The 14,598-nt window shown below is 38.9% G+C and overlaps 2 protein-coding genes across 2 annotated transcripts; both read right to left on the reverse strand.

Moving 5' to 3' along the window:
• Positions 1-4,562: 4,562 nt before the first annotated feature.
• LOC149823091 (ubiquitin-like domain-containing protein) lies at positions 4,563-5,285 on the reverse strand. The gene has a single exon (XM_089980433.1). It carries the CDS (start codon positions 5,283-5,285, stop codon positions 4,563-4,565), a length of 723 nt encoding a protein of 240 aa, XP_089836559.1.
• Positions 5,286-7,465: 2,180 nt separating this feature from the next.
• On the reverse strand, positions 7,466-12,066 carry LOC149823092 (uncharacterized). The gene is made up of 4 exons (XM_089981413.1): positions 11,217-12,066; positions 9,401-9,546; positions 9,130-9,240; positions 7,466-8,310 (listed from the first exon to the last, which is right to left on the reverse strand). Exons 1-4 carry the CDS (start codon positions 11,740-11,742, stop codon positions 7,705-7,707), a joined length of 1,389 nt encoding a protein of 462 aa, XP_089837539.1. The 5' UTR covers positions 11,743-12,066; the 3' UTR covers positions 7,466-7,704.
• Positions 12,067-14,598: the final 2,532 nt, after the last annotated feature.

A 14,598-nucleotide genomic window follows, 5' to 3' on the forward strand; every position in this document is an offset into this window, starting at 1 on the left:
GTCATCCATGGTGACTTTAGGTAAGTATTAATTTAATATTTCTTTATTATAATTAAAAAATTATTACTATCATTTATATTAATATTTATTTTGTTCCTTACTACAAATTAGCATTTGTAGAATCTTTCCAATGCAAACAAGAGAAGAACAAATGTGTAACCCACCAAAGACAAATCAAGCAATGAAATGCATCATTAACTATCAAACCCGTGATGCAAGGAGACGTGGGTGAGGGCTCCTTCGTATTCTCTAAGTGGTTTTCATGCATCATCAGGAAGCGAACTATACTCACTCACACTCGTGGAAGAAGGCCCAAACGATGAAAAGATAGTGTTGCGTGAGGCAATTTATGTAAGTATATTGCCTAATTATAGTTTAATAAACATATTAATTCATAAAAAAAGTGTTATTAATTATATTTTGATAATTTGATGCAAAAAGAGTTTAATTTAGATAAAGATATACCTAAACATCAGTGGTGCATGGAGAAACAACTTCAGCTATCATACTCAATGGTGTGAGAAGGTTTCTACAGGCATTATCTGAAGTTTCAAAATCATGATGTAGCAGAACAACATCCTCTTGAGGGATTCAACTCTGAAGTGTGGAAAGGGACTTGCACGTTTTTCACCCAAGACTATTGGACAATAAATATTTGATATATATATTTATAAGTAAATAAATGTTCAAATTTTTAAATTTTCATCTACTAATTGATCTTTCTTTAGTTAACAATGGGTGTCAAAGAAAACTTCAACGAATAAAGCAAAACAGACGGTCCAACATACCAATGGATCATCTTTGTACCTCTAGAGGTATCATACAAGAGTAAGTTTTTTATTCTCTATGTTTTTTTTTATATAGTATAGTGTTAAATATATTTGATCTAATATATTCTTAATTTGTTATTTGTAGACTGAAATAGATAGGTAGGAACTGACAGTGAGTATGTTCTATAAAGAGATGCACGCCAATTAAAATTGCACAATATTCATCTGTAGCGAAGCAGAAGACGCCTTTATAAGTAACTCATATTATGTAGTATCAATTCATTCATTCTATTTTGTACATTATCATTAGTTATTGATGACCAATTATTAATAATGTGCAAATGAAGCTGCAATATGTAGAGATTGAAAATTCAGCATCTTCTTCACAAGGAAGCCCAACGATGACGAACGAGACATCTTTACCAAGGTCCTCGAGGAGTGTTACAGATATATAACGAGGATGGGTACATTTTTTCCTCTATCTAAAATATCCTACTCCAGCCATACCCAAATTTTGCAGCTATCTACTTAGTTGAGAGCGATGTAGATGGAGATTCAACAATTAAGAGATGAAATAATAAGAGAGAAAGAAGCAGCTTGAAAGTTCAGAGAGGAGATATAGGCCTTCAAGGATGCACAAAGACAAAACCCATCATCCTAGATCTAAAATTTGTAAACTCTTTGCTTATATGAGAAGTGTATATGTTTTGATGAATTAACTGTTTGCTACAATTGCTACAATTAAATTTTGATTTATGTGAATATTAAAAGTTATATATTTATTGCAGGCTTAGAGATGATGAAATGAAGTGTAACGGGTTTGTATTTGAAGTGCGTTTGTTGCAGACTTGGAGATGATATAGTGAGTTTGTATTTGAAGCGTGTTTGTTGTGGGCTTGGAGATGATGTAGAGAGTTTGTATTTTGAAGTATGTTTGTTTTTTTAAGTGTATTTGAAGTTTTTGTTGAATGTATGTTTGAAGTGTGTTGAATATTTAAGGATATATATTTGAAGTAAATGTTTGAGGATGCAATTTTGAAGTTGGATGTTTGAAGTGTATATTCGGAGTGTAATGTTGTTTTTGTTTAATGAATGTTTTAGTTGTCAATTTTAATATACTTGAAGTGTATATGTGAATATATATTTTTTTTAAACTAATTGGTAGTTTTTAATGTATAGGTTCATAGCCTATAGTGGCAACATTCTTGTCTCACTATTATAGGCAAGATCCCTTTCCCAACATTATAGCGAACCTATAGCTTACAACGGCGAGTTAATGCTCACCGCTATAGCCTATAACAGTGACAAATGAATGTTATAATCTATAGGTATAACGACAATCCAGAGATCTCGTCGTTATAGGGTATTTTGTGGTTAAAACAATCTAGTTGTTATAGGCTAGCTTGTCACTATTAGTGTTCACAGTTTTGACAAGTAATTTCGTTTAATGGCGACCTATAAATATTGTCTTTATTGGTCAATAAAGGCCATTTCTTTATGGTGACTTATTGACTTGAATTCTCATAATTATAGTTCAATAACGGCGAAAAGTATAGCAATCACGGTGAGAAATATCACCGCTATTGGCCCTCGTCCTTATAGTGTGGGGTCTTAAGTCAAGCTGAAGGCCCAAGATCAAATTCGTTGGGGGTTGTCGTTGCTTTATCACGGTTGGAGCACGTAAGGCTAGGTGGTCATGTCTTTAACCCAGAGTTTTACCTCGCAGGGAGATGGGCCTATTAAGTGACCTGATTCTTGGTGAGGGTTTTCCTTCATCATAAAAAAAAATTCTTTTATGACCCAAGTGTAGTTTTGCCTATGGTAGGTTCAACTGGAACTACATGTATGTGTTATGATACTACGTCAGATCCAAGACTGGCTGGCTCTTTTTCAGATTTGGTAAGCCAGAATCATATCCAATTATAATCAGATGAAGATATGGTTTTGATCTTTTGGTATGAAGTCATTACCTTTTGCTTGATATTTTTTTTGGGATTGATCCGAGTTGCAACCTGTTGCATCGAAAAGATTTTCAAATGAAGTGAAAGAACATATATAATAGACAATGTTTTTTTTTGAAAGGCAAGCTGGGGTTAGGCTGACCCCCCACCAGTTACTGTTCAACGTACCATTGGGTTTTGAACCTGCAACGTCCCACCACAAGAAGACTTGCACATACAGCTCCTACCAACCATGCCGAGCCCCCTCTTGAGCAGGCGCAACAAATTCTCAAAGAAGAAAGTCTAATCCTGCAGTTTAATTTTAATTCATGGAAATGGGTTTTGAAGTTTATGCTTCAACTTATATATGCATCTTGAACTATTGCATAATCTTTACCTTGTGTTTGATGAATATGCAGAGCTACCCACCTTAACATTTTTCATTTAGTGGAGATCTCTGTTTCAAAATTGCAAGTTATTAAAATTTAACTTGGACCTTGTGGCAAGGGTTGCCGCACATGGGTTTTGAACCTATGACCTCTCTTCAACTTAGCCACGTTCACATGTCACCCATACCAGAAGAATGGAACCCTTGTGGGCATCCATTACCATATGAGGCATCCCTTGTCTAATGTCTGCATTACGAGAATCTATGGCAAAATATGCCAGCAGCAGAATGCTTTCATGTTTCTCTCTTCTTCTTCTTTTTTTAAAATTATAAACACCCATATACTATACAAATGCAGCTAGAACTAACCAGCCAATGTGAAGTTGTGTGTTCGGGCACTTATATAAGTGTTCTGCCTTTTAAGAGAGAAAGGTGGGAGGGCGGATCAAGTGCAATTACATTGCACACTTTTTTCCCCTTATGGAGGGGTTGGGAGTCACTCCCAGAGACGATTTCCATTCCCTTTGCACTATGCCCCTCTTTAATAAGGGGGGTGCTGCCCTTTTTATTAGGGGCAGCCATACCTGGCAACCCCTAGTTGGGCACTGGATTTGCTGCATTGATGTTGATAGTTGCCTCGATGAATCTAAACGCCCCATTATAACAGGCAACCTGGATGAATTCCTAATGCTAATATTTCATCCCGACCCCCTTGACACTTGGGGTCACTTTTTGTTTTTTGTTTGGATATTGCAAGGAAAAATCCCCACCCCTGCCAACAGCCATATTGGCTGGCCTCCAACCTTAGGGAAATGAGCGCCACGCATTTATGCACATGGGGCTCGTTTGTCCTTTTCACAAACCGCTGATTATGGAGGGCATTTATGTCTGTTCCAGGAAGAGGAAGAGAATGGCGGTAAAGGGTACTTAAGTCTTTGCGACGGCACCAAATTCCGATGCTATGTGATGCGGACACACATGGGAATACTAGCCAGGCTGGATCTTATACATGACCCTCATTGGGACCCCCGAACATGAGATGTAGTTACCGGTCCTGTTCGGGGGGGGGGGGTTAACATATAACGTGCTTCGCCAACCTTAGGTATTCCCTGGGAGTACACCCAGCTTTGACCAACCGAGGGATGCCACCTGTGAGTTTTGAATTTGTGACATTTACAAGACCTTCTCACATGAATGCACTGAGGCACAGAAATCATACGTACACGGACTCCACATAACATCAACAACCTGATATATAAACATTTATACACGCAATAACATACGTGCATAGGTAAAACCTATTAATCACTACACTCCTAAACAAACACATACACGCATAGACATGCACAACATAGATAAACACGCAGATAAACAGATAACACACACCTGCGAAATCATAGCATCGTGAACTTGCTACACTTGCATCACATAAAGTAATTTCGAGCTAGATTAAGGCTCCTCATTCTAGTCGTCTTCTTCGTCGCCGTAGCTCGGCTCCGAAGAAGTAACAGAACCTTGGAAGATGGTTAGGATGTCCCCTTCTTCAACTCCATGCCATGCAAGTGTCTTCTTGTCAGACATAATGTTTTGTTTATGAATAAGGAAGTGTTCATTGGCAGGAACATCTAAAGCTTGAAGCTGCTTCTTCAAACTGTGAACAGTGTCAGTAGACTTCACATCTACAAGGATCATCTTTTTAGTCCTTCCTTGTTCTACAGTTATCTTCATGTTTCTGGCTTGTTTTGGATTAATCTTGACATGTATATCAGACTGGTCAGAGATGCCATACTCACCTAGAGTGACTTGGTGATGAAGTTCCACATTGGAATGGAAAAGAACAAGCCTGCCAGTAGGAATTTTGATGCGTTCACGGATCTTCTCCTTTAAAACCTCCACCGTATCCTTTTTGTCTACTTCCAGAGAGAAGTGCTCTGTTGCTTTGATATGCACCTGAATTTTCCCAGCTTCAACCTCAATGTGAACGTTAATGGAGGAGCCCTCACATAGGTCATAGAACTGAACATCTTTGTCATCATCCAGGAAGTTCCCATTGAACATAAAGATCTGCTTCTTAACTGGAACTCCAGAAAGCTTTTCCAACCGTTCTTTCATATCTAGAACTGTGTCAAAGAAACCAACCTCAATTTTGTATTCGGGCCCTATGCTCAGCTTGAAGTTGACATCCATTGCCTTCTATATCTTCCACTCTTAGAGAAAGCTCCTCTGCCCAAAAGTGTAATGGAAATAGGTCAAGAGGACTAAAACTCTCTTACTTTTTAGTCTGGCATATGTTTAGGTTGATCAAAACAAAGAAAGAGGGAGGCACATTACTAAGCCATGGCACTGATATATATATATATATATGGCTCTGTACGGTGGTCCGTTCATGCAATACAGCAGATAGACATACTTGAAAAAAATATATCTTCGATATTTTCATTGAAATAAGACAATGAGTATTTCATGGGTTTTCAGTTGAGGACATGAACCGCAATTCTAGCCATGCTGCTGAGAAACTTAACCTCTCCAAATAATGACAATTCCATGAGTAGAGATTAGTCTTCTTAATGGTGCTTTATTAAACTCATAAAGATGATTGCAGTAGAAGAATCCGACGGCATCTTGCTTAATGGAAGAGCATCCTTGGCCATTATCATTGAAAGCATCCTAATTAAATGATTAAAATGCATTAAAAGCACTCATTAAGTACCAAAGAATCAGTAACAAACTTCTGACACTTCTGAAAACAGTTAAAAGAGTACCACTCGTTTTCAAAAAGCATGCGTGCAAAGCCCACACAGAGTAACGGCAGAAAAAAATGAAGAGTTTAGTAATATTACCAAGTTTCTATTGGTGGTTCACTCATGTATGCAAACAGACAATAAAACTTTCTGATTTGTAACTGCCTTGGAAGGATCAAGCCTTGATAGTTCTTGGATCGGGTGCAATCACATGGCACAAAATTTGTGCATTAAGCACCTGATCACCCTCCATCAGACCTTGGGCCCCACAACTGACAGGCATGTCCTTAAGATGGAGGGTGATCAGGTACGTAAGGCACAAATATTTGTGCAATCATCTTACACTTGATTTTTTCAGGTTCTTCAAGTCTCTCATATGCCTTCAAATCTGAATATATACTTAAAGTTTTTTTTTTCAAAGGCAAGCTGGCAGACCCCCCACCAGTTTGTACAAAGATACCATTGGGATTCGAACTTGCAACGTCCACTACAAGGATGAGGGTCAATAGCAGCGACTCTTTTCCGGTGAAAAAAAATCTCACCAGTATTGATAAAGTAATAAGGGCAAGATTTTTGTCTTCGCTAATTGATAGGTAATAACAGAGACAAGAATATTTTGCCGTTATTACTTTACTATGGGCATGAATCTCACTGCTATTAGCTTTGTCAATAACAGTGAGTTGGATATTATCTAGAATGCCTTGTCTTTGCACACATCTCACCGTTAAAGACATGTATAACGGCTAGAAGATAGAGCAATAATGGTGAGATTTGGTTCTCGCCGTTATAGGGTTTTATTCTATAGCAGTGACAGTTATGTTGTCAATATAAAGTGACATCTATAAAAAGGGCCCGAGCTCTCTCTCTCTCTCTCTCTCTGCAGTCAATCCTCAAGTCGATTATTCTCTTTGCATTGGATCCTCAAGCCGATCGTTCTCTCTGCGATCGATCCTCAAGCCAATTATTCTCTCAGTGATCGATCCCCAACCCATTGTTCTCTATGTGATCGATCATCAATTGATTTTTTCCTTTGTTTTTTAAGGTTTCATTTTTCATTAGTTCCCCTGCGGCAGTCTCTCTGGTTTTTTTTATCGTCCGTGAGAATACGGTGATGGGTAGGCAAGGAGAATGGGTCAGGTCTTTCCCCTCTCCGCTTCCTCTTCCGACCCATCTTATCCTTCTCTTTGTTGATCTAGGGTTTTTTCTACAGTTTTGTTTCATCTTCTAAGGGTTTTCATTGATTTCGTTTCTTCTCCTTTTTTTTGCATATTGTACTAGGGTTCAGATCGGGGGGATAAAGGAACCTGAGAGCTCATTGTTGCAAGTTGTTTTAATCAAAATCTAACCCCAATAAATGTAATCTATATGGTCCGTTTAGTGAAGATCGAGACTTGAATTGTCGGAATCCAACATCCGTGCAGGATTTTTTTGGCGATTCAAAAATCTACGGCTGGAAAAGACAACGTCATGCATAAATGAGTGTCATAAATGAGGGATGTAAAATAAGTTTGGTGGGTGATGGATCTAGATAGAAAAAAAAAATCCTAAATGCATATATATTCAAAGAAACACAATGAAAAAATTAGAAGCTTTTGTTTCCTTAAGCTCAAAAAAACATTTCATCGGGACCTGAGAATTGTTAAAATATGTATCAAGATTATCTACAAAAGGCATGCAGTCAAATTTCAAGCAGAAGGCCTTGGAACAAAATTTTGAAACTCGGTCATCCTCTGCAAATACATTGATACCACTTAATGTTAAAGCCATCCATTTTCTTAAACCAGTCAAACTAGCATAATTTCAGAACTAAAGAGCAAATTAGCACTCTGGTCATCCAGAAGCATTCCACCAACTTCCGTAGAAATTCAATTCTGGGCAAGCATCCCATGCTTCCTCTCTATCTTCAAGAGCAGCCCATAATGATCACTCGGCAAGACAGGGAGCACAAGATTCTGCACTGTCTTCTTCACTTTCTTCTCTTTGCAGTACGATAGCCCCGGTATTGCTTCCTTCCCAATCATATCAATGGTGGCAATCTGGAAATCAGTCAAGTTGCAGAGAAACCGGTCCAACCGCTTTTGCAATGTTCTGTTACCTGACAACATCTGATTCGCTTTTGTATCATATGTCCAACCATTTTCTTTTGGCCTAAGCTCAAGCCAAGCATCAACCCACCTATCAAATAATGGAAAGCTGCCATCTAACTTGTCATCCCAATTCATGTCACCACAGAATATGACATTGGAAAAAACCTTAAGTTGTTGTATAGATTCCTTGGCCTGAGCCACACGCTCTTTGCTGTACATTTGATCCCATCTTGGGGGTGCAGGGCAAGGGCTTTCAAGGTGACTGGTAGCAATCACCAATTGCTTCCCCATACCTACATCAATGGCCGCCAAGCAGAGTTCCCTTCCCATAATGGAATTGCGAAATGGGTTGCGCTGAAAGCCTCTTACGAATAACTTGCTCAGCTGAAATGCATGAAAGCATGTAAGTTGCATACCATTGACATGTGAACTTTTGCCAATTGCAAATACAGGACATATAGTCAATAAAAAAAATACAGGACATATAAGAAAAAAAATGATGCATCCATCATGTAGAACAAAAATGCATGTGGAAAACAAGCAAAACTTTCTGGATGTTTGAGGGAAAATCCTCAATCAACATGCACAATTTCTAACTCCAGATTCACATGCAAACTTTCACAGTTCAAAGGGTTCTTTCAATTAATAAAATTTAAGACGGTAATCAAATGGATCTGCACATAACTAAGGACAAGAACTATGTTGATCGTTCCTGCTTATAATGGCACCATTTAGGTAGTCAGGCCCAAAATCTATAGATACCTAAAAGATTTACACCAACTGATCATCTATGGATACCTGAAAGATTTACACAAACTGATCAGCTATACGCTAAAAAGCAAATAACTCTGTAGTCATGTGAATATATCAGAAACTCTTTAGGTAAAGGGCTTCAAAATCATTGATTGATATTGAAAGATTCACCCCAACTGCTACACTAGATGATAAAAAAATCCCTAGTCATGTCAATATAGCCAACTGCTTAAGTTTAGCTTGAGCAATTTACATTAATAGGTTAAGCTATAGTGAGGCACATGTAAGTAAGTATGACAGTTGGAACTATAATCCTGAACAACAAAAACTTAACAGTGCACGCTAAAGTGTTCACGGTTGGTATACACTTAGAAATAAAAAGAGCTGTAAGGTGTAAAACAACCCAAGCAGTTGGATGAGAGAGAGAGAGAGAGAGGAAATTTTTTTCACCTGAATGCAAAAGTAAGACCTATTAGAAGCCAAACTATCTGAGACTGAACACTGGTATGCACTCCACCAACTTGATCCCTTAAAAAATTTGTATATGCTAGGTGTGACTTCCTGCAGTGTCCACCATAAGAATGTAACAAGCTTCAAAATGCAGGCTAAATAATGAGGCACAAGTTCATGAGTAAGCAAGCATGTTTCTGTGTCAGCATGCATCCATGTGTGTATGTGTGTGTGTGTGTTGTGTGTGTGTGAAAGAGAGAGAGAGAGAGACCTGGAAACAAATGACATGTGGATCATGCTGTTTGATAAGTAATCCAAGTGCTTTCATCCTCTCATTTAACTCTAGATCCTCCCTGAACCAAACATTGTAGGTCAAGATTTTCAATGTCTCCTGCTCTGGACATGGTTCAGGAAGGCCTGTCAGGGGAAGCACATTATTTACCCATGAGGAAGCAGAATTCTCACTTAAAGAAATGTGAGAAAGCAGCAGCATCACTTAAAAGAAAAAGGGAAAGCATTAAAGGATACCAAAAAAAGAAAGATCAAGTCAAATAGATGTTCAAATGCTTAAAACAGAAAGTATCCTACAACTTAAGTGTGGTCGTAGAGCTGTTAAGAATGTTTTTTCCTGATTGAAACAGATGGTAACTAGTGACAAGAAAGTAAGAAACTCAGATACCAGAAAAGAAAAAATTCATGTGTGATCTATCTATAGATCAATGTTAAGCAGTAGTAGAAACCATATTCACAGATATCGGCAATATTTTCAAAATCTCGCTATAATATTGCAGTAAAATCAGCAAATGATACTAAAGATATCATGTATTTTCAAAATATAAAAAATTAATTAAATTGTGATATTCTCATGATAATATCACGATATTATCAGTTTTTGCTTTTTATTGATTTTTTACATCTTAAATATGTTTTTCTTCTTTCTTTTAAGTTTTCACCTGGAGTGTCATCCCTTGCATGAATTTGATACTACCTGTTCTTTTTGTCTGTATAACTTAGATTGCAACACTAATGGCCTAAGTTTGAGTGGAAGATACGTAGCTATGGCATTATTTTTAATACCAAAACGGAGGATAAGATTGAGTTATACAATCACATACAGGCTTCAGCCATATGCTTATATATTTCAGTTAGCAAGCCAGACTAGTAACCTGTAAGAACATGACCAGCTCAAAACCCCAAGTAACTCCCCATTTTTCAATTGCAATTGCTAAATTGATTTAGATTCATTACAGGCATCCACTTCTGCGCTATAATAATCAAGAATGTCATCATTGCTATTTTTATCAATTGTTAATCTATATACAATGCAAGCAAACCACGCATGCTGCGCCATGAACACCAAGAAATTAAGATTACACTACAAAAAGTCATACCTTGAATAGGACTACTGTTTGAATTCATTGCATCAACAAAATTCTACTTCTAGGCACTTTGGAAGCGCTAAGTGGTATCGAAAAAAAAAAAGAACAAAAGAATAAGAAAGAGGGTTTTACCTACGGCGGCCTACATCCATGGTAGAAGGAGAGTAAGACCTCTTATTAGGCAATAGCCAAGCAAAGCATGAGGTACATTACGTTCCCATGGGGATGCAAATATATATGGAAGGGACCCTTTTTGCACATTCATATCAAAGAGACACACTAGAACCTAAGCATCACATGGGCATCCCACAAGGAGTCACACAAGCAACTAAGCAACACATGGGGAAGAGATAACATGCATGCAAGGGATTCTATGCAAAAAAGCCAATCTCCTATTTATAATCATAAAAGCTGATGACATTCATGTGTTCCTGCCATCCTTTCCCAATTAACTGCATTTATCATCCAATTAACAATGCACGATTTTCTCTGCCTCTTTGGGTATCAAAATTAGCTCTGCAAATTTAACAGAACAAGACCAATCCGACAAACCCAGTTCACCTCTATGCTAAAAGGCCATAAGAGTGATCAAGGCTTGCAAAATGAAGGCTCTTTCAACAACCAAAAATTAAAATCAAGATCCCCAAGAAAGCTTAATGAAAATACAAGAATAAAAAAGGAAAATTAAAAAAGATCTTAAGCCCTCACCAACAGATCGGTCCGGCTTGAAGGCTTCCGTCCTCGCCCTTTTCTCCGCATGAAGACCCCGCAACAGATCGTTGTTAGGGTATCCGATCGAAAGCGACGTCTCCAAATTCCCCGCCGCTCCACTTCGATCCCCAGCCGGCTTCTCCGGTTCCCGCAAGCGATCGCAGCGCTGCAAGGGCCGAAACACTGACCCGACGGAGGCGTCCAGTTCCTCCCCATCAACGTCCAGAAGCGAGATCATCGTTTCGATCTTCGGGGCAGTGCAGATTCCGCACCTGGCGGCGCGCAGAGGGTTGAGGAAGGTGCAGGCTTTGCATGACCATTGAGACGATGATAGTGATGATGATGATGGGAGGTTGGTTTTGGAGGGGGAAGGGAAAGGCTTGGTAGCCAGGCAGACCTCACAGGCCGATTTCTGGGCGGAAGGATTGAGGAAGGTGCATCTGGAGCAGGGCCACTCCATCATGGTGCGCACAGAGAGGGCACTAGTGATGGGGAAGGGATGAAAAAGGTTGGAACCCAACATTTAAATTTGGGGCGCCATTTCAGTGTAGGGAATTGCTGCAACCTTAAAAAGCCGCAAATCCCGCTATGGTGCTATCTCCGATACTTTGAAATTTTATCGCCGTTTTCACGATATTTTCTAAAAGGACGAATGCAGTAAAAGTGAGATATTTTTAACATATCGCCTATTTTGAAAGTGTTATATTTTTTATCATGATATTAACGCAATAAAGCCATCTTATAATATTTTAATACTTTTATTTATATATATTTTTATTTTATATGTAGTGACATTCTGCGGAGGATTTTGGGAAAAAGTACAGTTTTAAAATATTGGGAGATTTTCCCTTGCACCTTGAGCGAGATCTATGACATCGATTACTCCCAAAGTTGGATTTTTGGGGCTTAGGAGCCCCGACTATTTCAATTCCATGAAAGGTAGGGATGTAAACGGTTTGCATTCGGATGAAAAAAGATAAAACTAAACCCAGATCTGACTAGCTTAAAATCTGGTATTTATATTTAATCTGATTGGGTTTTTAGTCGGATTCGGGTAGAGATTTGATTACAAAACTTAATACCAAATTCAGATCCAATTATTAATCAGATCCAGATTTTACTACCAAACCCGTTTAGTGGACTCTGATTACGGTTGCACCCGAACCGTTTACATCCCTAATGGAAGGGGAAGGGGCTTTCATGGAAAAGGGCATAGATTTTTAGTAAAAGGCCTTGCCAACTCAGCCTCCTCGTGAGAATGCCAATATAACACTTTTCCATCACGATAATTTGTTGTTTGCTTCATTCAGGGTACATTTGGAAGCAAGAAAATGCTAAGAAAAACGCAAATAGGAAAGAAAAAATACTAACTTTTTCAACCATTTCAAAGGAGCCAAATTTTTTGAAAGGAATGATTTTTCAAAAAGTGAGCTTTTTGACAGAAAATTTTCTTTCACCTAGAGGGGTGGAGGAATTTTTCCCATCAAAAATTATTTTTGATAATGACAACCATTCACCCACAACACATCCCAAAACATGGGCTGCCATGCTCTCTCTGTCTTCATCTTCCTCCTACCCACAGCCATTTTCAGGTCTCACTCTCACTCGGTAGGCTGGTAGGCTGATCGACCCTTCCCCCTCTCATTTTCCTCTCATTTTTCATTTCTTTTTTCCCATGCTACACACAAGTGAATTTTTTTCATTTAGAGAAGTTATCATATCAAAACTACTCATTGGCAAAAAAAAAATCTTGTGAGAATTTTTCTTGCTTACAAACGTGCCCCCAAGAGTTTTCCTTGTTGACAAAATCCTAATAACAATTGAAGCTACTCTCTATACTAGTTGAGGCACAAATAACCATTGTTCAAACATTGACAAATTAGTTGGATTGATGGCTACATCTATGGGCAGCCATGGAAAATTGGATTTATTCCACCATTAACTTGGAGATAATCCTTCATTAATTCAAATAACTCCTACATAATAACCATGTATATAGGTTATACATGCAGCCATTGTGACATTAACCCTAACATTAGCATGGGAGTTATAGCATCCCATAAATCAAATAACCTACGCTTTAATGAGCCATATTCATTTTAGTGGCTTGCAGAGCTCCTTAGTTGAGACTTGAGACCCTATAGCCACAAAAATGGATTCGGTATCTGGAACCAACACGCAAATATGACACCCCAGAATAAAGAGGCTCCTTGGTGCACGCTTCAAGACACTCGTTAGGGTACTGACTTGGTGGACCGATATGAATTTTAAAAGTAGGATCCAAAGGTTTATTGACGCCAGATTGATCACACTTTTTTTAGATCAGGATTCAAATTCAGACCAATATTTCCTACCAGATCTGTGTTCAGAATCGGATCGAATCCAGCTTGTTTATACGTTTAACACGTAAAACCTTGTTACCAACAGATTTTCTATTTGATCTGACGCCGCCATCTAAAATTCACATTCAAATTCTGCTTCATTGGATCTAGCTTGAAACTGGATTTGAATTAAGATTTACTACTCAAATCTTGGATCTGTATTTGGATCAAATATGACCCAGCTTGCATCCAACCTGTTTGCATCTCCCCCTGTATAATCCACATTAGACGATCAGGCTCGAGTACTTTACCAAGTACTCAGGCCACACAAAACACAGAAAAACTCTATTGTGTGCAGCGATTTCCGTGTAAAATGCAAGGCAGAAGTTCGCTACACATGCAGTGATTTTGTGTTTTGAGTGGTTCCTGATCACTGGATCTGACCTTTAGGTTTATTCTCTATCCAGATCTCAAGACCTCAAGAGTCATCCTTCGGTCTATTATGTTCTTAGTTGCTTCATCATAATGCCATATGCCTCTCTCTCTCTCATGTCAATCTTCCCCTCCAAAATCTCACGAGAATCCAACACCTACCTAGTCGCCAACCTCCTTGCACTGCAGCAGCAGTCCCCTTCGGACATCATCCATCTCGATGACCACACCCTCTACCGGTTCCTCCTCTCCCCATGCCCCTCACCCCTACACCCTCCTTATCTTCTTCAATGCCATCCAACTCCAAGACAAGCCCGAGCTCCATCTCCAGCTGCTTCACTCTGTGTTCTCCCTTGTTGCTGCCTCCTCCATCAAAAACAGCAGAGGCCAGGAGTCAGAGGCCCAATTCTTCTTCTGTGACATGATGTTCAAGGAGTCTGAGGCAAGCTTCGGCCTCTTTGGTGTTGATGCCCTCCCCCACATCCGTTTGGTGCCTCCCCATGTGAAGAAACTGGTGGCTTCCTAACCCATGGATCAGGTCGACTTCCCGCAGCTTTCCAAGGGGATATCAAACTGTGTAGAAACCAAGACAAAATTCTTGGTTGGGCCCCATTGAGCACCCACCC

The sequence above is a fragment of the Nuphar pumila genome, chromosome 11 (genome assembly GCF_984573655.1).
Source record: "Nuphar pumila chromosome 11, dmNupPumi1.hap1.1, whole genome shotgun sequence".
NCBI classification, from domain to species: domain Eukaryota; kingdom Viridiplantae; phylum Streptophyta; class Magnoliopsida; order Nymphaeales; family Nymphaeaceae; genus Nuphar; species Nuphar pumila.